The sequence below is a fragment of the Bemisia tabaci genome, chromosome 1, assembly GCF_918797505.1.
Source record: "Bemisia tabaci chromosome 1, PGI_BMITA_v3".
In the NCBI taxonomy this organism is placed as follows: Eukaryota; Metazoa; Arthropoda; class Insecta; order Hemiptera; family Aleyrodidae; genus Bemisia; species Bemisia tabaci.
Genome location: NC_092793.1, coordinates 73,651,311 through 73,674,152, shown reverse-complemented (window position 1 = coordinate 73,674,152; position 22,842 = coordinate 73,651,311). Strand labels below are relative to the sequence as shown.

Below are 22,842 nucleotides of genomic sequence, written 5' to 3'. Positions count from 1 at the left end.
TTCAATGAGAGCCCAGGATTTTTATCGAAACTTGAGTATAATTCAATTCGATTCAAATGTTTCGGTTACACTGGTCATATGATCGTATTTTTGATGGGCAAATCATACTGATTAGCCAAAAATAATAATATGTGTTCAAACGCTAAATCTTTTAGCGTTGAAACAGTCTACTATTAGTTAGTTCCAAAATCAGTGCATTAGATTTATTGTTGTAATCTTCTTTGAAAGTTTAGTTTCAATTTTAGAGTAGGCTCGAAGCTTTTCAATAATTATGTCGCTCGGCCATAAGCATATTTTACACGTCGTAATGACAGCTGAAATGCTACCATCAAAACTTTTGGATGACTGAATGAATTTGAAAATTGATCGCAACTCGATGCTAAAAGGTCAAGGATCACATTTGCATGTACGAAATGAGTTTCCTATGAATAAGCAGTGCGATCGTTCTTTTTACGATGATCATAATTATGACACGTAAACGTCAAGTACCACACAGAGGCGAAGCAATCGATGAGACTATTCATTTAATTAACCACGGAAAGGAAGCAATCGGCCGTTCCATTGGATTGGATCATGGCGGATAAGTTGTACAGACACTGGAGATATGGCACATTTTGCACTCTATGGAAACGTACTCCCAGAATATTACATTTAGAAAATCTGCAGTGTCTGAAATTCTCTCCCGAATGCACAATCTGCGTAATCGATGGAACTTGTTTTTCAAATTTTCCGAGCACACAGACACTATTCTCTCAGCCAGCGCGGTTTTCAGAACAAATTACGATGATTCCTATGAATATTTTGTGATCTAAGAAAGATTCACAGCAGGAAACCGCCGAAAAAGATCGAAATGCTATTTAGATTTTCATTTCGACTTTGGTTTCGAGTTCAGAGGTTAGCATGGTATCATGGTACATCATTTGACTTCGCCTCTGGTGGGTTGTCATATTGGGAAAAATGTGAGAACAATGAACATGAAGGTGCATGAGGCAAACAAAAAACGAACAAGTGAGTGTAGATAAATAAATAATGTGAATTATAATTACCTTTGCAAGCACTCAGGTACTGAACCGATATGTCCTTTTGATACCTGCAAGCGTACAACTTCAATTGACACTCGGAGGCGTAGGTTTGACCGTCGTTGCCGCAAACAACCTAAAATTCAACACATTTCATTGATTCAACACATCTGATTCATTCAACACAAACACCTAACTTCACAAGGAGGGAAAAATATGCTAACTTTCGGCTCCACGGTATTTTTAACCAGTTGTTACGTTCAAAGCTAACAAGTATAAAGAACAGAAAAAGAAGAAAAAAAAGTAGGAACAACTTTTAAAACATAAAAACTAAGCATAGAAACGGTTGAATGTTTCTTAAAGGAACCCTGAACTCAGCGGGTAAAACTATCATGTCACGAAACTAGATTATTCGGTTGACAAAACCTGAATTACGATTGACTTTCGTGGAGCTTTTTCCTCCATTGCACGTAAAGAAATGGAAATTCTTGAGGACTATTTTTTGACTTATTAAATGAGTGCTTACCTGATTTGAGTTGGATTCCTCAGGGCACGTCATGTTACACAAACATTTCGGAAGACCATTTCTTTCCTCACAAATTGACTCGAAGTAGCAGTGCATCTCTGCACACGTGGCGGGTATTTGTCCGAGAGCGTCAGCTGTAGAAAAAACGGGTTTAAAAACTGAGTAAACACGAGAACTATTTCTGGCGACTGAAAGTTTCCTGCTTATATTAGTGCAAAATTTCATAGAACTACTACGCTGTTGCTAAGAAAGTATGAGGATTTTATAGATCTATCGATTAAATACATGGTTTAAGATTCAGATTTAGATTCCTGAAAATTCTTAAGTTCCCCACAAAAGCCCTTAACCGTTTCAAAGGTTAAGAACGCCTTTCAAAATCTCAAAATTCCTTACAGCATGTCGGACCATAAAACAATGGTTGAAAGTAAAAAAATCTCGAAGTCCCCCAAATTCCTCGGAGAAATTGATGTCCCTGAATGCCTCACAAAAACTTGAAAGTTCCTCTAGCATCAAAAAGTATCAACATTAAGCCTTCAATCATGCCGTCATTTCCTACAAACCCGCGAGTAACTTCATTCACTCCAAAGTATCATTGAAAAATCCTAAAATACCCTTGAAAATTCTGCGAATCCTGTCTTCCCGATCTTTCTCTTTATTCCCGACACAAGGTCCAACCTAGTGGGTGGTTTTATTATGTTGCTTTTCTTTTTCTCTTGTTCACAACTTATTTTAAGAATCTTAAAAAAATGTTGTTAAATTGTAAAAAAGGAGCACAATAAAGTTTTACATTTACATTTAAAAAAAATAAAGAAAAAAAATAAAATACTTTTTTCAATGTAGTAAAAGCCAACTCACCGAGCGCGCATCCATTGGGTCCCAAGACTTTAGTTGGATCCGCACATTGATTGCATTTGGGTCCCTGCACTCCAGGTTTGCAGACGCAGCGACCGGACATCTGTTCGCAGTCTTCTCTCACCGATCCAAAAACGGAGCAACCGCAAGCTAAGTGAAAAAATACCAACTTCTTGAGTCCTTCATCGATAGATTTGAAATACATGGTGCAAAGTTTGAAAGGACGACGCTTTCATTGAGCTCGCATTGTACAACCACTCCCAAGAGGAGAGTTTCTTGCATACGTTTTGACTCATGATGATCCCAAGTGCAATTTGAACGTTCAAAAAATGTGTAGGCTCGATCAATACCGTACGGCATCTGCTGTTAGGTCCCTCATTATCAAAAAGCTATGTTATTCCATTTACCTCTCCTTCCTTTTTGCCCCTTTCAAATTGTTGATCATTAAAAATCAAGCGTTATTCACCCCAAATTGCAGAAATACGCATATTTTCCGCGGTTGCTTAGAAATATAAAATATCACACAATGTTCACCTCAATACAGCGGAAAATACGCGATGTTCATATCGATACGGGCAGAATGTTCAGAAGCGTCAGTAATTTGAGATAGGTGAAAACATAAAACTTTCCCTTAAATTTCGCGTGATACCACTTACCAACTCCGAAGTTTGAATGGTTGCTCGCTTCATTTCCACCTGTTAAAACGTGTGAGCTCAGGCGAATTTCATCTCAATTTCGCCAAATGTACGCGATATTTCTGGAGGATTCGTTAATCCTAAGCAATTACCCGCTTCCTATTTCGGTGTCGCAGGAACTTCGCAATATTTGTCTAGCGGTTTGGAACAAATCAGAAATTACGCAAAAATCTCTGCAATATCGCGGCATATACGCGAATCTCCAGCGGTTTCGTGAAAGTTTATCTTTTTAGGTTCTTCTAAAACCCTAGTTCCTCGCATTATATTTTCCCCGTTGTTTTAATGCTAAACTCGGATACTAAAAATGGAAAGTAGGATTGTTAGAAGCATGAACTGAGAGTTGAAACATGCAAAAACGAACTGATGTTTTGCGAGAACGTGATGCAATGTACTGTATGATAGAGGAGCTGCAATCTCTGTGGGCTCTTTTTGGGGATCATCACGAATATCCCGGAAATCCGTGTCCTTTTAACACGGCATCTGTACCTTTTTTGTTCCATAAATAAATCCGCGCTCTTCCAGCGCCTTTGTCTCGCTTTCGTTTTGTAGACATCCTGCAATACTTGCAAGGAATGCTCCCGAAAAATTCAGGCACATACACTTTCACAATCCTGTCACAACCCAAGTGGCAGTAATCGCGATAAGTTGGAATTTGATCGGAGAATGTATCGCGATTTTATCGCTGTCGCTTTATTGCAATATTATTGAACAAAAAATCGTGACGAATTGACGTACAATTTCGATTTTATGGATATAAAGTTGCGACAAGATAGAGGAAAACCGCTCAGATGATGGTGATCCTAGCGATTTTATCGCTAAAAATTTGCAACCTAATTTCAGAATATTGCGATTTTTCGAAAAATGCTACTTGGGAAGTATCTCGCACTCGTGAAAAGGTAGGATGCTCGAAATTTTTCACGAGAGAGAATCAGGTGCGTTGGATAATATTACGCTTGGGTCCTGAAAAGCACATTGAAACCAAAATTTTAAAAAAAATATCTGGTGGTTAAGAAGGGATGATTGGATAGAACGATTTGACTTACGCATGCAGCCCTGATGCCCGTCGGATATTTTCGGGAGCCCCCAGAATCCAGGTTCGCATCGATCGCACTTGATCCCTCCCACACCGGGCCTGCAGTGGCACTGCTCTGTTCCGTTCTTACAGTTGTCCGAGTAGGAACCTAAAAGCAAACACAACACATCGAAGGCTGATAAAATGATTGGTTCAGGCGAATCTTTGAGCGTTAGTTCCGAAAAAGAAACACAACATCGAGCTGCTAAAATTTGACTCCGAAGTCCAGGATTATTTTAGTAACACAGAAGATATATTAAATTCCAATTAATTAATGATTAATTTTGAAGATGAGAGCCCTTCAAAGGCAATTCTCTTGGATTTGGGGGAAAAGAGACGCATATGATAAAATTAAACGTCCAACAAAGTTCAGATTAGATCGATGGGGGGCTCGTTGCGTCGCTCCTCTGACGTGCGGGCGTATCTTAATTTTCTTATGAGCCCCAGAACGCATGGCATTATACAAAGCACAGGGGTCACGTTGAGATCGAGATACGCCCTTACGTCGGCGGAGCGACAATGGACCACTAGACAAGGTGCGAATTTAAGCATTCTGATACATGCTTCTGAACCAGAATTTCACGTAGAACACGATTCGCGCAACGAAAATTACTGAAACCAACTCCTAACGGAGATATTAACATTTTTATTTCATATTGGTTACGAGGAATTTGAACTGCTCGCTCACAAGAAACTCAAAGCTCTACGTGAGTCAGGTCGCGCACTACACCGGTTTCAGCAAGCTTCTCAATCGAGCAATGTTCATTTTCCACCATGTGTTTTTCAAACTATAAGTAGTTTACTATAGCTGAGCCAAAGTGTCAAGATGGAGGTTGCCAGATTTTTTTTATAGCAGAGACGCTCATGATAACGTTTAGCGCGCGATGTGAATCACGTAGAGCATTGAGTTTTCATGAGCGGGTGGTTTCAATTCAAGCACCAAGAATCATTAAATATCTTCGGAAGGAGTTAATTTCGGTAATTTTTGTTGTGCGCATCGTGTTTTACGTAAAATTTTGGTACAGAGACATGTATCAGAATGCTGAAATTCGTACCTTGCCTAGTGGTCCATTGTCCTGTAAGATTATTTCTCGAGAAGAGATGGTTATTCCTCAGTGATTACCGCGTTTATTTTACAATATTCTTGAAATAGCAAGGTGGATGTATTCAACGAGAGCATGCGGTAACAAACGCTTTTGCAATAAAACAATTGTTCCGTTGTTGCCTGAGAAAATATTTAACTTCCAGAATCTTATAAATATCGGAAAATCAAGACAGGGTCTCACCTAGTTTATTGCATCCGCAGAGGGAGGGGCAGCCGGCATTATCAGGACCACTCGCTGGAGTTTTATTATCCGGACAGCAGCCGTACCAGGAATCCGCGCAATTTTTCAAAAATATTTTGGCATCTGAAAAAAATGAGAAAATCCAAATAGTGGAGGAACTGAAAAAGAGTTAAGTTTAACATAATAGTCTCCTTCATAAGTATCCACAATTAAGTTTAACATCGTCGTAAAATTGACGATTTTCTGAGAACTCCTTCGAGAAAAAGCCATAAAACTTTCTTCCGCTGATAGATATATTTTAATTTCAACACAACTTTGTCATAAATGTCTTGTTTATCTGTAGTAATACGTTCAAAAACATTCTATTCATCACGTGAAATTGAAGAACCAAACACATACTTCCCTTCTTGAGCATTTTCTTTTAAAAATAATTGAAATTAATTACTATCAATTCCACTTTAAGCAAGTAGGCAAAGCTATGCTCGTATCGTGTATATTTGTTTTTAGCCCGTATCATACGATCATAACATAGCTCTCAAAGTCACGTGGTCATACGTGCCCCACGTGACTTTATGATCCGTTATGACCCTACTTTGATCTTATGACACGGGATTTACAAAAGTTGCTCACAGGACGGTTTTTGTATAGTTCCATTCCAAATTCCAATCAACCTACGACTTGAAAACACTGTATGAGAAACTGTTGAGAGAAACTGCATAATTTAGATGCATTTAAATTACTTAGGTTCGAGATCGAGTGTAAATAACACACCTTTGCGACAACAGCGAGCGAAGTAAGGCGTTTGATGGCAGTAGCTGTCGGATGGGCAGTCTTGTCTTCTTGGACCACTTCCGCAATCAAGCTCATGCCCTGAGGTGGGATCCACAAGAGGCTGTTCTCCATTGCATGGTTTTACCTCCATGCCTGAACATCCAAAAACATCAGTTATTAAAGTCAAAGCTCAATCAGGATAAGTGTCCAGGATTAAAGAAAGTAGTGTTGTAACCTAAAGTAATCCATAGTGGACCTCCAGCGACTCCACCTTCTCACCTTTTTTTATGGACTCTCACTCTGTGATTATGAATATCCATGAAAAAAAGGGATCTTACTTAGTGCTTAAGAACTCAACATGGGTTAGTGGCCAAGACTCACATCTTTTGGTGTTCACCGAAAAATCATCATTCAGTTAATACAAAATGGATTTAAAAAAAAAAAAAAAAAAAAAAAAAAAAAAAAAAAAAAAACTCTTTAGTTTTTTGAAAAGCTGAAAGTATGGCGGACCTAACGCACATAAACCTGCAGAACTTTCTTTAGGAATGAACCTAGTAAAAAGAACTGAGATCCAAACTTGAAATAGTAAAAATTATTAATGCGATTTAATTTCTCAGCAGACAAAATAATTCTACAGGGGAAAACGAAGTGAAATTATGTTTTAACAGGGAAAAGTTTTTTTTTTTTAAACAAATTATTTTCATACGTAACACTTGATGAGACAATTGAATTTTGTATCCATGTTTTTTGGAGTGCTAGAACAATTATTTGTTGAATTTGATTTTTGGCAGGAGAATTCAATGTACTTGTTGAGCTTAAAATCACTCAAGACTCATTTTTCTTGAAAATGCTACTTAGATCCTCTCTGTTAACCTCGGTCTATTTGACACCCCTACCTTGATTTCCCCTCAGGAGTCTCTACCACTCTCCTGGCAGCTCTACAAATCAAACATGACCAAGGCCGAAAATTTTCGAGAATCGAACTTGAGCACCACCTACAGGAAACATTATTAACTAGAGCGGGGAGCCCAAATCCTTCCGACTCATTAAGCGAGCAAATGACGCGGCAAACCATGCTCCTTGCACCGTGTTCCGTCATAAAAGAGGGAGCAGTGGCGTGGCATGAATTGTGATGTATCGATTGTTATGGCATTTAAACCTATGGTAAAAAATCGATTATTAAGGTGTTCGCTGCGAACACCCTGTTCATCGATCCTTTACCATAGGCTTAAATGACAGATCAATCAATACATCGCAAAGCACGCCACGCCACTGAGAAGGAGGTTACTTTTAAGCTCGAGTATACGCAAAAGGGGGCTCCTTCCTCCAAGAGCTAAATCGGGCGGGCATCCAAAATTTCATTGCTCCTCTGACATAAAAGTTAATCTCGTTTCCACGTGAGCCCAGGAGAGCATGGATTAACACAGACTTCAGAACTCACATGGAAATCGAGATAAGCCCTTACGTCGCAGAGGGGCAACAATTTGTCAGCGTAGATTTGCTACATTTTCAGGGTCGACTGAGGGACAAAAGGAGGACTTCGGTGGATATTTTCAATAATTGACCCTAGGATAGGGCACGTAGTTGGAAATTTCCATGTGCACGGTTACTATGGGTTCATCTTCTTTTAATCATGTCATTTGAACCGTTTAGACTGCTCATCATAATTTTTGGTTAAATCAATCGAGACCTTGGAGACATCCGAGGAAGGAAATAAGGAGGAGAAATAAGGTGTCCTTTTGAATTGATGTGACTTGAGATAGACTATAGCGCGGTAGACTATCATTAATGCGATCCAGGTCCAATCCTGACCGGTTCGCGCTTAATTTTTAACGAAGTTGCTTTTTGACCCGAAAAAAAGTGGTCAATTTACACAAAACTCACCAAAAAAGATTGATGATTCGAGCTACATTGTTGTGTTCTACTTGCATATTAACACAAAATGCCGATTACCTTTTCTTATTGTAAGTAACCGCCGCATTAATTATCACCATTTTATTTGGACCGAGTTTAACAGAATGGAACCAAGCCACATCAGCTATTGCCAAATTTAACTGGGCAATTAATTTTTTTACGAGAGAACGTTTGTGCGGATTCCTTCAGAAATTTTGAAGGAATTTGCTTCAAATTATGGAGATTCTTCACTGAAATTTGCACGGAAATCCGCACAACCGTTTTCATGTTAAAAAATTAAATTGCCCAAATAAATTTGGCAATTGCTGATGTGGCTTGGTTACTTTCTGTTTAACGCGGTCCATTTAATGTCCATTGGTAGTTTACTCAATTCCTTTTTTTTTCAATTTGATTAAATATACTCAAACCGTCCCTTCCTCGTGCCACGACAACATATGAGTGCAAATTTCGTCATTTCAGACAGAAAACATTGGAGGCACACAGTCCTTTTCAATAGCCAGGTCTGGATGCAACTATTCGTGTTCTCGGGATGTCCGTGTTGCATACCGAAAAATTGCAGGCGCTTTGGATTTCTGAAGCACGACTTGCGGCTACGACCGTTGGTTTCAAAGGTTTACTATGTTGCATTTACAATCGTGTTTATTATGAATTCCTCCAAATTTGGATGAACGGGCCAGTTGCGCTGGTCACATAATCGTGTTTTGTGCTTGATTCTTGTAGATTAGCTAAAAATAATAAGGTCTGTCCAAACAGCAAATTTCTACGTTAAATATTAACCGAGATATCGCGCCTTGAAAAAATCGAACTCTTATCAACAATTTTTTGGAGCAAGATGCTTTAAACTCAAGCAATTTTCGTTGAAAATTTGGCAAGACTGCCACGAACCAACCCCGGAGGTAGCGTTTTCCCCTAATTTGTTTTGCGAGCGAACTTGGCTGAAAAATCACCGATTCCTGGAAGAGGGAAATAGGAACGTAAAAAAAAGGAAAGAATACGGCTAATAAGGAAACCCTCGAGCAGCTGCTCTCTGCATGAGGCCAATGCGCTTAGCTCCTCTAGCGCGGCCGAGAAAGTTCACACGTTTGTTTAATCTGTCACACGTAAGCCGTTGATCTTAAAACTAGGAAATGAATCGAAACATGCAGCCATGCATCGTGTCGGATTAGCGAAGAGTAGATACGATCATTGTTGCCATGTTCAAGACTAACTCTCGAATTTCGTCTCCAGCTTTAATCGGTTGTATATTTAAAACTGAGAGGTAGGAAAAGTCTGGCCTCAGGTCGAAATTTTGGCCACTCTTGTGGCAGAGCTGTGTGGCCAATTTTCCCCGATTTTTCCCCTCCGAAGTACCGACATAAGGGCCTGATGCAAACTTTACCTGGAGCAAAAAGAAGAGTTACTTTTCGTAGAAAATGGCTAACATATTACGATGAGCTTATCGGGAAAGTTTGAAATGCACTCCTAACTTCACAATCTGCGTAAGAAATAAGCATTTTTTTAGCTCCCCGCTTCAAAAACGACGCTATGGCACGGGCCAATATTTCGTAAGAGGAGTCGTTCCATCCTACCCTTGCTCAATAGGAACCTACGCAATATTGAACATGGCCGACGTCAACCCGCCAAAACACACGCGAGGAGACGGGGTTCTATCAATCGGCGTGGTTTATATTTACATTTATCTTGAGTTGATAAAAAACATGTGCTTCCTCATGATTTCCGCGCAGAGGCATCAGCCATGTATGTGTGTTGCATATTGTGTAGCATCCTACTGCGCAAGGCTTGGATGGAACGATTCTTCTTACGAAATATTCACCTGCATCGTGGTATTGCTCTTTAAGTGGGAAGCTTAAAAGACGCATATTTCTTGCGCAGATTGTGAAAATAAGAGTGTAGGTACTTTAGACCATCCCGATGCGAGCTGCTTATCGTGATTTTTGGACCATTTTCTTTACGATGTATATATATACTCACCAACGGTCAAAAGGAATCCAAACCCACTAACCTGCGATAAACCCAATGTCACAACCAAAACACTGAAACTTTTTGCCTCCCTTAATTTAAAAATCTGAATTTTTGTATATGCACCTATATTTCATATTCGTTGTAAAGACATCAATAGCCGAATGCCGTAATCACACGCTGAATGTGGGAGCTGAATGTGGTTTGAATGTGGAAGTCATCGTGCCCGCGCAAAATTCAGCAACGATTCTCAGCAACCATCGGACTAATGTTGGATTTGTCTGAACTATTCGAGTAGATTTGATACTTATCTGGATGAAAATAACTCGAATTTGCTAAATTTCAGCCGTTGGGCGATGACTGTTGACTCCCACATTCAGCTGCTAAATTCAGCGTGTGATTGCGGCATAAGTTGCTGAATGTATCTCTAAATAAATTAACCAACTAATTATATTTCTATGACTTCTCTTTTTGCTCTAGCTGCAAGCTTTGCAACGGACCCATTTTTGCGGATTTTTTCCCTTCGGAATACCGACGTATTTATGATTTGAAATGTCAAAATCCATGAATGAAAGGCGGGTGTTGGAGGCGGCAAGCCTGCGGGAGGAGTGTCGCTGCGGAGTGAGGGATGCTCGAGGGGGTGGCGGAGCAAAGAAGGGGTCGGGAACGTACCTTGGCAGAGATCCAGAGGTCTGAGTCGGAGCTCTTTCTGCTGCTGGCAGGCTTCCATCTTCATGGCGCAGCTCGATTGATAGACCTTCAGATCGGAGCCGCACACCAGCTTCGTTGCCTCCCGGGAGCAATCGAACAGGCACGAGCATCTGAACAAAATTAACATACATTCATTCAAAAATCAGAAAACTAAAAGAGTAATAGTAAATTAAGTATATCCCTAAATTACATAACAATAGATTTATGCACAGATGTGATTATATTAGCCGCTTCGATGTGATGCAGAAATGTAGAGGCCTGGATACACGCTCAAATTTCCGTCAATTTCCGATCAAAATGATGACAAAAATGGCAGTCGAGAGTTATCTAGGTTAATGGGTAAAATTAATTAAAACAGCGTGTTGATTGAAATGAGCATGAAATAAGCACGGTTGTGTGGAAATCAGATGACGAATGAGACCCACAGTCCCATCATCTACCATCACATTTTTGCAGGTCGCAAAAAATTGATGGTAGATGGTGCGCATCAGTAACCATTTGATAGGAAATTGATGGAAATTTGAGCGTGTATCCAGACCTTGGGATTTTTCCACTCCTATGATCAGTGCTTCCATTCCATGCCCGTCTAAAGTTCCGGGATTCGGAACATGTTTGTTCCAACTTCTCACACTCTATGACCGTCAAAAGTTCCGGGATTCCTTTTTAGATTTGTTCAGAAGTTCCGAGAAAGTTCCGGAAAATGCAAAAGATCCGAAACATTTTGGGAACTTCAAAAGTTCCGGAAATAATTCCGAAAAATCTCGAAAGATCCGGAATTCGTTACTAGTTCTGGGAAATGGGAGCACTGACTGTGATGGTTCCAGCAGGGAAGATTACGTAACAAAGGTGGTTCTGATTTAAATACCAACTGGATTGTATTTTGCAAAAAAGAACCAAGAGCATTCCAATGTCGCTTAGGTTGTGAGACTTTTTTTTACCTTGCAAATATGAACTGATCATTTTAACAAGTTTCATCTTTATTCTTGATGAATTATAAATTCAAGACGAAAACTACGTTTGTAAAATTAATTTTTTGCATGGTTTCAGTATATAATTGCAAAGAATATAAGTTGCACAATCCTAGCAACATTGGAATGCTCTTGGTCCCTTCTTGCAAAATGCAATCCAATTCATCCCTGGTAAAAATTGGCAGTAGAATCTGTTTTCCAAAATACCATAGACCTACAGCCGGCTGTAAGATTTCCAATAGCTTCTTTAGCCGGCTATACAATAGCCTTTCATAGTCGATGGTAATTAAGCAACAGTCAGGTGATAAAGTGTATGCTGAACGTTACTAATTACGGATGCTAGGACTGAGTGAGTTTTTGGACTACCGCTCTCTTTTTGGGCCGTAGTATCTTGATTTATTTTGCGAGGAAAGCTCCGTACTTTTGAAGGATGCCTGCCATTTCTAATATGTTGGAGCGCCTTCAATTTCGTTTGAGACTGCGTGTGAAATAGTTCCTTCCAGCGCCGTGGCACTTTGCGGCGCGGCGGGCGGACAGCCAGCGCGAAACGCGCATTCGCGCCTTCAAACCTAACAGGGATACTTCACGCATTGCGCAATGCGTGAAGTATCCCTGTTAGGTTTGTAGGCGCCAGTGCATCGCCGCTCCGCTTTGTGTCAGGCTGTAATATTTAATCTCAATGAGTCAGCGTTTTCAATTCATGATTTTGAAATGTTAGCACACTCTGAATGGATTATTCTCACTTTAATTGATGAAAAAAATATGTATTGAAGGAAAATATAATGTTTGTTTTGTAAATATTAAGGTGATTCCGAACGAACTTAAGGATTTACAAAGCACACGAATTTCTACACAATTTCTTATAGCCTTTTATAGCCGATGACCAAAAAGCAACAGCCAGGCGATAAACTGTATAGTCCGGCGATAGGAACTATAGCCTGACTGTATACTTTTTTATCGCTTCGTATAGCCCGGCTAAATGATTCGCTCCGCTTTCTACAGCCAGCTATATGATTTTCTATTGCCCGTTATCGATACGTTACCCGCTTGATACCCTCCTATGTTAAAACGTTGCGACATCTGGATCAGCTGTTTTGAAAACGGAATGATCAAGAACGTACCTAGGATAGCCATCGGGACCCAGTTCACAGGTTGCGTCAAAATCGCAGTGGATGTCCTTGCATGCCTCCTTTTCGGCCGAGTTGCTGAAGACGCTATTCTCAAGACTGGCACCGCTGCTGTCAGTTGGCTGCAAGGAGAGTTTTTCAAACGTTGTTGGTGTCGCTGCAACAAGAAAATAAAATAATGACCGTACAGAATAAGAATTACCATGAAAACTGGTTACTTAGTGTAACTTTAAAAAAATAATCATCTCTCAAGATGCATCGGACAAAAGTTCTGTTGCCATGATCGTAGCCTAGCATTACGTAAATTACTTATGGGGGAGGGGGTCTGAGCTTCCCTTACGGGGTCTTACGAGGGGAGGGAGGGGAGTTACGCACAGTCTTAAGTAAAGAAAAATCTTTAAGTAAAAAAAAGTTTTCCGATAAAAATGATTTTTGCAGCTATTTTCCAGGCTTATCAAAGGGACTAACTTTATGGTTCCTATTAACAAAAAGGGTGAATTAAAGTAACTATGAAAGAAAACTAAAAATATTTTCTTCGCGGGTGGACGATGAAATGCACAAGGTTTGTTGCACCGAGGAGAGAATCCCTCTTAAAGAGCGAACAAACACAGCTGTTAACATCAAGGAAAGACGAGTTCTCGGAACCATTGTCCTCATTTGAATGACGAGCGTGCTGTGAGCAATCCCAAAAACATCAAGTCTTTCTTACCCAGAAAACGTCTTGAGATGCTCACCAGTCGTAAACTGTTTACTTCTATTCCGAGATTGCCTATTCGTCTTAAATTTACGTTTCACATAATTTATTATGAAGAAACGGCTGAAATATTACTGTGTTGAAGTTCTGTTTCAGTAGAAGCTGGTGTCGTTCCGCGAAAAAAAGATAAAAGTCGATTTATTCTCACCGGTAACATGAAAATATACTTAAATGCGCCAAATTAGCTGTTTATGTTGGAGGTAATTCACCCTTGCGACGGCCCTTGAACCATTCATTTCTATTTCGCCGGACTTCAAGAACTTGCCGAGAAAGTTTCCAGGTTTTTAGAGGAAGTGCAACCAATTAAGGAAGAATGTTCTCAATAAGTCGTAGCAAAGCTTTTGAGTCTTGGAACTGCGGAAAACTTTAGATTCTTAACGAATGTTTATTAAAAATGCACACTTTATAAAAATTTAACACCCTGGTTTCATCATTTTTTTTTCTTTTTTTCTGTTTTTTTGTGAGAGGGTGTGCGTGTGCGTGTTTTAAAATTTCCGAGGAAACACTCAGATCCTATTGAGGTCAAGCTTTAAAAGCGCGAAGGAATTAGTGGCAAGTTTAAATATTTCAAATAATCCAAATAGTCTAAACCCTTACAATTATTACGAGTAGAGTTGCTTGATAGAGAGAGTATCGTCATCTGGCTGTGAGTTTTGATCAGCTCCTCCAGCTTGAGCTTCATTGAGCTCTTTAAACCCAAAAATGGCGGACGCTGCTGTCAGTGAATGTAAAAACAAAATAACTTAAAATGTAGTTTTATTTGCATATTGCAACGAGAACTTAACTCAAATGCAACATTCCTAAGTATTTACATAATTTTGCGGATAGCCTAATCGTGCAGTATCTCCGCGAAAAATCATTTGAGATATAGGAAGGTTGGCAGCAAGTACGGTTAGTGATCACCGTCAAATTGGCAATGTCCCTCCTCCCATCCTCAAAAACTAACACAAAGCGCCGGCATTTTGTTTTGTTGCCATCCATGGCAAGTGGAGGAGCGAGATGTGCATACTCTCTCTACCAGGGCACTCCACTTAGAGTATGTATACTATTGTATACCCGCTACTACCTATCAACTTCTATGGGCAATCCTCGGTTATAATACCATTGCGTAATAAACTAATCGTAAAAAACTTGAAAAATTGCTTTTTTTTCTAGATTAGACAACGGAATCCCACCCCCTCACCACAGCGACCCTTTATTGAATTGTTGAGGCCGAACTTTTCTTCTCGGAGCGTCTGAGTGTCCAAACTGTTGATTTTCCAACAGACCGAAAGAAGTGCAGGGCTTGGGCGCACTCTGCTGTCGGGCTCATGAACTTCACCGCATAATAACTGCCGGACCTGTTTAACCCCTTCACGCCTTTGTCAGCCTGGCCGGAAGTTTCGGATGGGACGTCAACATTTCAAATTGTTTCCGACTTTTTCAATTAAAACTTGTTCGCCGCCGCCAGCGGCGCTTATCTTAAGGTAGACTTTTTCGACTCCTCTTATCTTTCCCGACTTCCTCGAGAATTTCGCCGGGGCTAGATCATCAGCTCCGCCAAACGGGCCGTGAAATAGGACTATTCTCATGTAATTATGCCCGTAAAGACGGAGCTTTCGTGGAGAAAGAAGAGGTCCCCGGAACTTTGTAGGATCCTCTTTGCCACCGTATTTACAAAAAGAGCTTTGCAAACAAATAAAGGATTGAAAGTACTGTTTATCCGACTTTGGCACTGATAAACATTTTTCAGCGGTATACATAGTATACCGTTGAAACTATACCGCGGAATATATAGTTCCGAATTTTTTAAGCGGTTTCGCAATTTATCAGACTTTTAGAATTTTCTCTCTGATTCCTCTCAACTCCAACCATGAGGTTATTCCCGAAATCTACATTCAAATAAACCGAACATGCAAAAAATCGATTTTTTGGAGTTGCTGCTTCTTTCTGTGATTTTATCAAAAGTATCATGTGAAACAAATTAAGATCATTTTATCTGTACCTCTGACTGATTTTGACGACAGCCCGAAAAGCAGTTGCATTAGCCAGTAGATCGTAGAATCAAACATGCAGGGCTGACGCGACCACACCTTTTGGTCGGCGCCAAAATTTGCGAGGAACACAGTTGATTTTATCATATATTTTTTTTTTCTTCCGTTAAGCACGCCGGACGTCAAGTAAGACTTCATAAAATCAAAAGTCTTATTTGGGGTGCAAAAATACGATTTGAGTCATTCAGGTCAAAGTTTAAAAAAAAAATATCGATTCGTCGAACTGAATTTTTGGACTGTAGAACCCAAGTAAAGAGGTTGGTTCGCACAACCATGGACTTATAAAAAAAAACCGGGCTACCGGGCTTATTAATATACCTATTATACTTATACCTAGCCAAGTTTTTTTTCTCCGCGTAATCTGGGTTTGGGTTCGGAGCCTATCTGAAAACTGGGATCCAAATCAGATTCAGATTCTGGGGTTCTCTTTCATCTCCTCTGTTTTTTATCCTTTATTTTTTTCATTCTCCTCCTTTACTTTATTTTGTTCCTTTTACTCCACGAATGTGCGTTGCACATTTTGAACAAGCTCCAATACGATGCTGCTTACTAACAACGCCTCAATATCCTCGCCGGTTAATGATGAAAAAAGTTAGCGAAGCTCTTGAAATGATTTTAAACTCTACTTGAACATAAGCCTGTAAATTAGACGGCTTTGGCTATGATCAGACCAAGTTCATTTCACGTTGCCTGATTTCTTCTCGTCTTTACAACTCTTCAACAGAGCTTTGAACAACACACTGCCTGAAATTGTCTATAATCTCCTCTAAATCATGGAAAGTATACGAGGGCTGTCCCAAAAGAAACCGGACTTTTGTCATAGAAGGCGAACCGAGCGTCGTAATGAAGTTTTCTTGGGCTTGTTTGAAAGCTGATAAGCTACTGGAGATGCTTGTTTTTACAGAATGCAAAAATTCGTCTTGGTAAGGAAACTACACGCTTTGGAATAAAGGAAAGTCAAACTCGAGTTGCGATTTTTGTCTTTATTTCAAGAAAAATTTAGATACAACTTAAAAAAAAACCCAGGTTTTAAGTTAAAAACTTCGTTGCTCTCTCATTCAAATGCTTAAAAATGAGGAAATTAACATTTTAAGCAGCTTACCAAGTCATCACCTATCCCCTTCAAAATACTCGCCAGCTTTGTCGATGCATTTTTGCCACCGTTTCTTCAATTGGGAGAAACACTGTTGGAAATCCTCAGGTTTGAATGATCGCAATTCCTTCAAGGTGTTCTCTTGAATTTCCGGAATGGTTTGAAAACGTCGACCTTTCAAGGTAGATTTAAGTCGTGGAAATAAGAGAAAAATCACACGGAGCCAGGATTCTGGTTTCTGCATCACGATAATGCACCTGCCCATGCATCCCTCCAAATTCGCGAATTTTGTGCAAAGAATGCCATGAGTGTCCTCCCTCATCCCCCTTATTCACCTGACCTGGCTCCGTGTGATTTTTTCTTATTTCCACGACTTAAATCTACCTTGAAAGGTCGACGTTTTCAAACCATTCCGGAAATTCAAGAGAACACCTTGAAGGAATTGCGATCATTCAAACCTGAGGATTTCCAACAGTGTTTCTTCCAATTGAAGAAACGGTGGCAAAAATGCATCGACAAAGCTGGCGAGTATTTTGAAGGGGATAGGTGATGACTTGGTAAGCTGCTTAAAATGTTAATTTCCTTATTTTTAAGCATTTGAATAAGAGAGCAACGAAGTTTTTAACTTAAAACCTGGGTTTCTTTTTAAGTTGTATCTAAATTTTTCTTGACATAAAGACAAAAATCGCAACTCGAGTTTGACTTTCCTTTATTCCAAAGCGTGTAGTTTCCTTACCAAGACGAATTTTTGCATTCTGTAAAAACAAGCATCTTCAGTAGCTTATCAGCTTTCAAACAAGCCCAAGAAAACTTCCTTACGACGCTCGGTTCGCCTTCTATGACAAAAGTCCGGTTCCTTTTGGGACAGCCCTCGTAGGCACCAGCAAATGATTAACGTTTCGTGTTGCTTGGTTATCAATAGAAAATATCAAATGTGAAAACAATTAGGCACCGTATGGTGTAGTTAGAGTAATTTTGGCTCAATGTGTCCAATTTTGAGAGAACAGAGTTAAGAACATGCGCGCATAAACGCGATATATGTACGATCTGATGTTATCCTCAAGCGAAAATTGCCGTGAAAATTTTAAAAACTCCATTTGAGAGATCAAAATATTTGACGATTTAGAATTCTTGAGAGCCTCATCTCCTGCGGAACCGCGGTGATCACGATGATGTAGCGCGTCCTATTGCCCTTTCAGACAATCCTTTTTCCTGACATTACATGAAACCTCGAGGCATCCATCAAGAGCCGTAGTGCAAGATGCCAGACTGTACTGCACTTACATTTAAAGTTACGCATAGAGGGCGAATCACACACACAGGGTGTTTCAAGTTCACATAATAAGTTCAAGATGTATTTTTTGGATAGAAAAACAAATTATGTGCTCTCTATGCTTTTCAGCCGAGAAACGCATCGGGAAAAATGCAATGAGCCAATAGACAAGGTGTGCAGCCTGATTGTTGAAATTTGTTGTTTGTCGGGACGACATAGATGACATAGGTTAAAAGGTGGAGCGTGATTGGTCGGCTATGTTTTATCGCTGCTTTGTCGTGCCTATGTCGGGTTGAACTCACGACAAGCTAACAGCACCTCTTAAGTTTCCGACAGTATGTCGTCCATTCCATCTGACAAAAGCACGACAAAATATCAGCGATAAGACATGGCCGACCAATCTCCGCCTTTTGACCTATATCATCTATGTCGTCCCGAGAAACAAAAAATTTCAACAATCAGGCTGCTGCTGAACTAGTGGAAAATGTCGCATATTGTATACGTGGAAAGATATGGACACAAGGAAAAATTCGAAAATTAATTCGAAGACGAGATACCAACACACATACAAATAACTTCATTTGAATTTTTAGTTAATGGCAAAAATACCGCTAGTGATTTTTGGAGTTACCATTAATTAAGAACAAAGACGGAATCCCGCTAAACGGAGGAAAAAATTGCGATTTTTGGTTACTTAAAGCTGAGTTTGGTTTCTATAATCAGACGTTGCGTGATCTGCGTTGACTTAACTCTCTCTATAAAGGGAATCTACATATCGTCACTCCTCTGACGAAAGGGCGTACATCGATTTCCGCATGAGCCCCGGGAAGTATGGTTTTATATGTAAGACGAGGCTCACGTGGAAATTGAGATACGCCCTTACGTCAGAGGAGCGACGATATTTCGGAATGTCCGTACTCTCCCCAGGAACTCTAAACTGGACTTCATTTTGCAATTTGGAACTATAAATTCTGGCCCGGTTTAAAAAAAACGTATGTGCCATTGGTTTCCCTATGCACATAAGTGTTTTTTCAGATGAGCCAGCATTTATAGTTCCAAATTGCAAAATGCAGTCCAGCTGAAGTTCAGACACCAGTGTATCACGAGAACCGAAGTTTTTTCTACGTGCAAGACTTCTTCTTGTTGAATTCGGAACATCCTGTACAGAAAGGCTGACATCCCTGTCTGCGCATTTGCCAAATTGTAGTTGAAATTCATCATTTACGCCGATGAACGTGCATGCCGAGTCCGGTCAACTTCGCGGGGGTGCTTTTGCTACCCTTGCGTCGAGGGGCGTGTGGTTCCATGTGATGTAAAAGTGAAAATAGATGAGGAAAGCTAAACGCGGGCGTGAAATATTAAAATAAGAAAAAATGAGCTCGAAGCTCGTTCCAGGAGCCATAACTTTCCCCGCTGAGCTAAAGGTGTTTCCCATGCATCAAGCGAGAGGCGAATCGATGGCAAGAGTGCTGCTTTTTCCCGATTAGACTTCTTCCTCATACGAGCACGGATCAACAGACGGAGTGAAATGTTATCTTATTCAAGTTTATCACAGCCCCATTGTCACAAGACGTAAAATTTGATGGGAAAATATGGTGAAAAACGTACGAAAGAGGCCGTAAGATAGTTTACGAAAGTAAATACGGCGTTGACATAGAATTAACTCCAAGATTAAAATAAATTCGAGTGAAAAAGAGATGGAAAATAGGAGGGGAGGACGTAGGCGAAAAAGAAGATGTACACAAAGCGGAAGAGAGAGAAGAGGAGAAAGACGAGGATGGAACATAAATTTTAATTCTTTTTCTTCTCCTTTCTCCTCCTCTTTTTCTTCTTTCTATTCTTCTTCATCTTCATTGTATATAAAATCTCTCTCTTTACCACCTCTCTTTGCCTAGGCCCAAAATTTTAATCAACTGGATGCTGATACAAAAAAGTATTGACAAAGAGAAAAAAACCTTGAGCCATTAAGTATATTTTTCTAAAAACTCTATAATCCCCCCCCCCTCCAAGTTAAATATGTATTTTTAGCATTAGAAGTATTCTTTTGTAGTACGTTTAGTATTTTTCATCATCAGCTTATCTTCTTCTCCTTCTCCTTCTTCTTCCTATCTTTCTATTCACTCTCAATTTCTTTTCCTTATTTTTCCTGTTCCTCGCCAAAGATTTCTCTTTTTCCTCTCCATCATACGATTCACAATGCGTTGTCGTCTGGTTAACAGTGTACAATGTATTTCAATCACACTAGGGTAAAACAATGAATCTGGAGTCATCAAAAACTTTATAAACAATTTCACATGCGGTTTAACTAGTTACGAAGCATTACCGTTTGTAAAAGTTCTGGACGCGAGAGGACAAGAAGCCTTGCGGTTCACGAAACTATCGGCGAGAAGCGCCAAGCGCCGGAAAGATGAGGTGAACTCGAAAAATTAAATTTCCCATTCTTATTATCAAAGTACAAGCGGGTTAAACGCTAAAAAAGTTGCCTCAACTTTTCAGAACTCCGTCGGGGGAAGTTTCTAAATTGTTTTAAACTGAGCGACTTTTAATGAAGTACGCGAATTGATATAAAAGAAAGAAGAACGGTTAAGTACGTACTAAAAACAAGAGATTAAAGCGTACATCCTTCGCAATTTTCGTCGTCGCAGACCCTTTTTTTCGCTCATAAGTTTTCCTCGGTTCGTTTTGGAGAGACTGCTTTTGGTTTTGTTGGCGGAGTATATAATTTAGGTTTTTGGTAATAACTGTCGGGATTGAGGGTTTCTTCGCGACATTTTCTATCAATATACCAGCCGTCCGGTTAGTGAAAGTCTATATTACGGGTTGCATCTTCGGCCGACGTGAAACCTCTTCGTTTTCTATGGGGCGCGGGCTACCCTCACAACGTTTTTTTCTTATCTGCACTGAAAATAAGTATGATAAAGTCAATTTAATGACCTGTGACTGTAAGATTTGAACCGATCTGTTTTGAGGTAATGAATAATAATGTACTTATAAAATTACGCGGAAAAAATGAAATTGCTGATTTAAAAATTTTGTGGTTTAAAAAAGTGTCCGACGCGTTTCAATGTAGATTTTACAGTAAAATAATGATAATTCAACCATCCCAGTGGTTAAGTTAGCTTTCCACTATTGTAAAATGTACATTTGAAACATGTCGGACATAATTTCAACAATGTATTTGCTAAATCAGCAATTTATGTTTTCCCGTGTACATTTTACAAGCTAATTTTCGATTGAATAACTGCACGCAAGCCAATTGATCGCATCAACGAGGTGATTTCCTATTTTACTTAACAATTTTTGGGATTTAAACGGATACAAACTGATCAACTTTTTAGATTTCATAAGACAAAAAAGAGGCTGCTCAATCATTTATGGGAGTATTGAGATGCTCTTGGTTTCTTTTCACGCAGTGCAATCCTATTCAAAAGTCTAGAATTGAAATTGAACTTTCTTGACTTGATTTGCGCACCGTCAGCAGTACTGGAGGAATCGTCGAATTGAACTAGTGGGTGTTAAAACCGCGTCGAATTTATTGTCTAATGATGAGCCTTTGAAGGTATATCCTTATGAGCTTCATACATTTTATCAAATGGTGAACATTGTAGGTTTTAATGTTCAACGATTTAATTGTCTCCTCAAACCGGACACAAAACGTCATAAAGCAGACAACTTCGAAACGCAGCCATTACGGCAAGTGACATAATAAAACATCATCGATAAATAGCCGAGTAATCTGAAGGGATAGACGGACTCCTACGCTGAGTTGAAGGGAAAAAAGGATAGCTACGCTGTTGCCAAGTTGACAAAGGCATTTAATTGCCGCAAAAATTAGCGTTGCAAAACGGTTGACGTAGAGAGTAAATTGATCAATTTTTCTTTTTCGGGGGGGGGGGGGGGGGGCAAAATTTAAAATGGGGTGAAAGTCGACTGCTGTCCCCACTCCGACTGGAGACAATCAACAAAATATCCTACTGCCCATCGGTCACAGGCGGCCAATAGAGAATAGAGACAGGGGCCGAAACCGAAAGTAACCACAGATGGAGTATTGAGGCAAGCTTGGAGTTCAACATCGCGCTTTCCCCAGAAAATTGTTGACATTTTAAGCATCTAATTTGCAGTTGAGTCAATTTTGTCATGAATAATTATCGGATATGAGTGTTCTTCTTTCCTCTTTCCTCCGTTCCTTTCTTCCTTTTTTTCTTTCCTTTTCTACTTACTTCTTTTCGGACGAGCGGGAAATAATTCATAAGATGAATTTTTATTTACTTCTGAAAGTCTTATATTATTTTCCTATTGCCATGGCAAAACGGTTTTTTTAGCTAATACATTGGAGAATTCTTTATTTCCGTAATTTCTTTCTACAGGACGTCCAATTCCGAAGTTAATTGTGAAAAAATACTGACAATATTCTCGTGGGGCACTCTGCTTACATTAGAAACGTATTTTAATTGAATTCAGCAAACAAGAACCCAAATCCTTAGAGTGAAATCTTAAGCCTTAATGTTAAATATTAATCAAAGACATGTGGTTTTGTAAAACCCCAAGAGTCAAACAATTCTTCAATTCATAACAAAGTCGACTAGCACAATACTAATTACGTTCTTTCCGTGGGAGATAATTTCATCTTTCCTCCTAATATTAAAGCTACGATCATAGTCCATCGTGTTAAGTCCACAACGAATAACCCCCCCGTGTGTGAATGAATTCGGTGACTTTTCACCCAGCGTGACAACGAGGCTCCTTTGAAAAGTGGAAAGGGACCAGGGAGGGGACGAAACTTTGAAGG

The 22,842-nt window shown here is 39.7% G+C and overlaps 1 protein-coding gene across 1 annotated transcript in view; it reads right to left on the bottom strand.

The window, feature by feature from the left end:
* Nucleotides 1–22,842, bottom strand: part of LOC109033114 (agrin) — a 310,568-nt gene that overhangs the window by 30,275 nt on the left and 257,451 nt on the right. The window contains exons 12-18 of the mRNA XM_072296169.1: nt 12,895–13,057; nt 10,767–10,915; nt 6,222–6,374; nt 4,136–4,273; nt 2,401–2,547; nt 1,546–1,679; nt 1,047–1,155 (exon numbers count right to left, since the gene is read on the bottom strand). Coding sequence (XP_072152270.1) covers nt 1,047–1,155; nt 1,546–1,679; nt 2,401–2,547; nt 4,136–4,273; nt 6,222–6,374; nt 10,767–10,915; nt 12,895–13,057 — 993 coding nt within the window. The remainder of the gene's footprint in view (nt 1–1,046; nt 1,156–1,545; nt 1,680–2,400; nt 2,548–4,135; nt 4,274–6,221; nt 6,375–10,766; nt 10,916–12,894; nt 13,058–22,842) is intronic.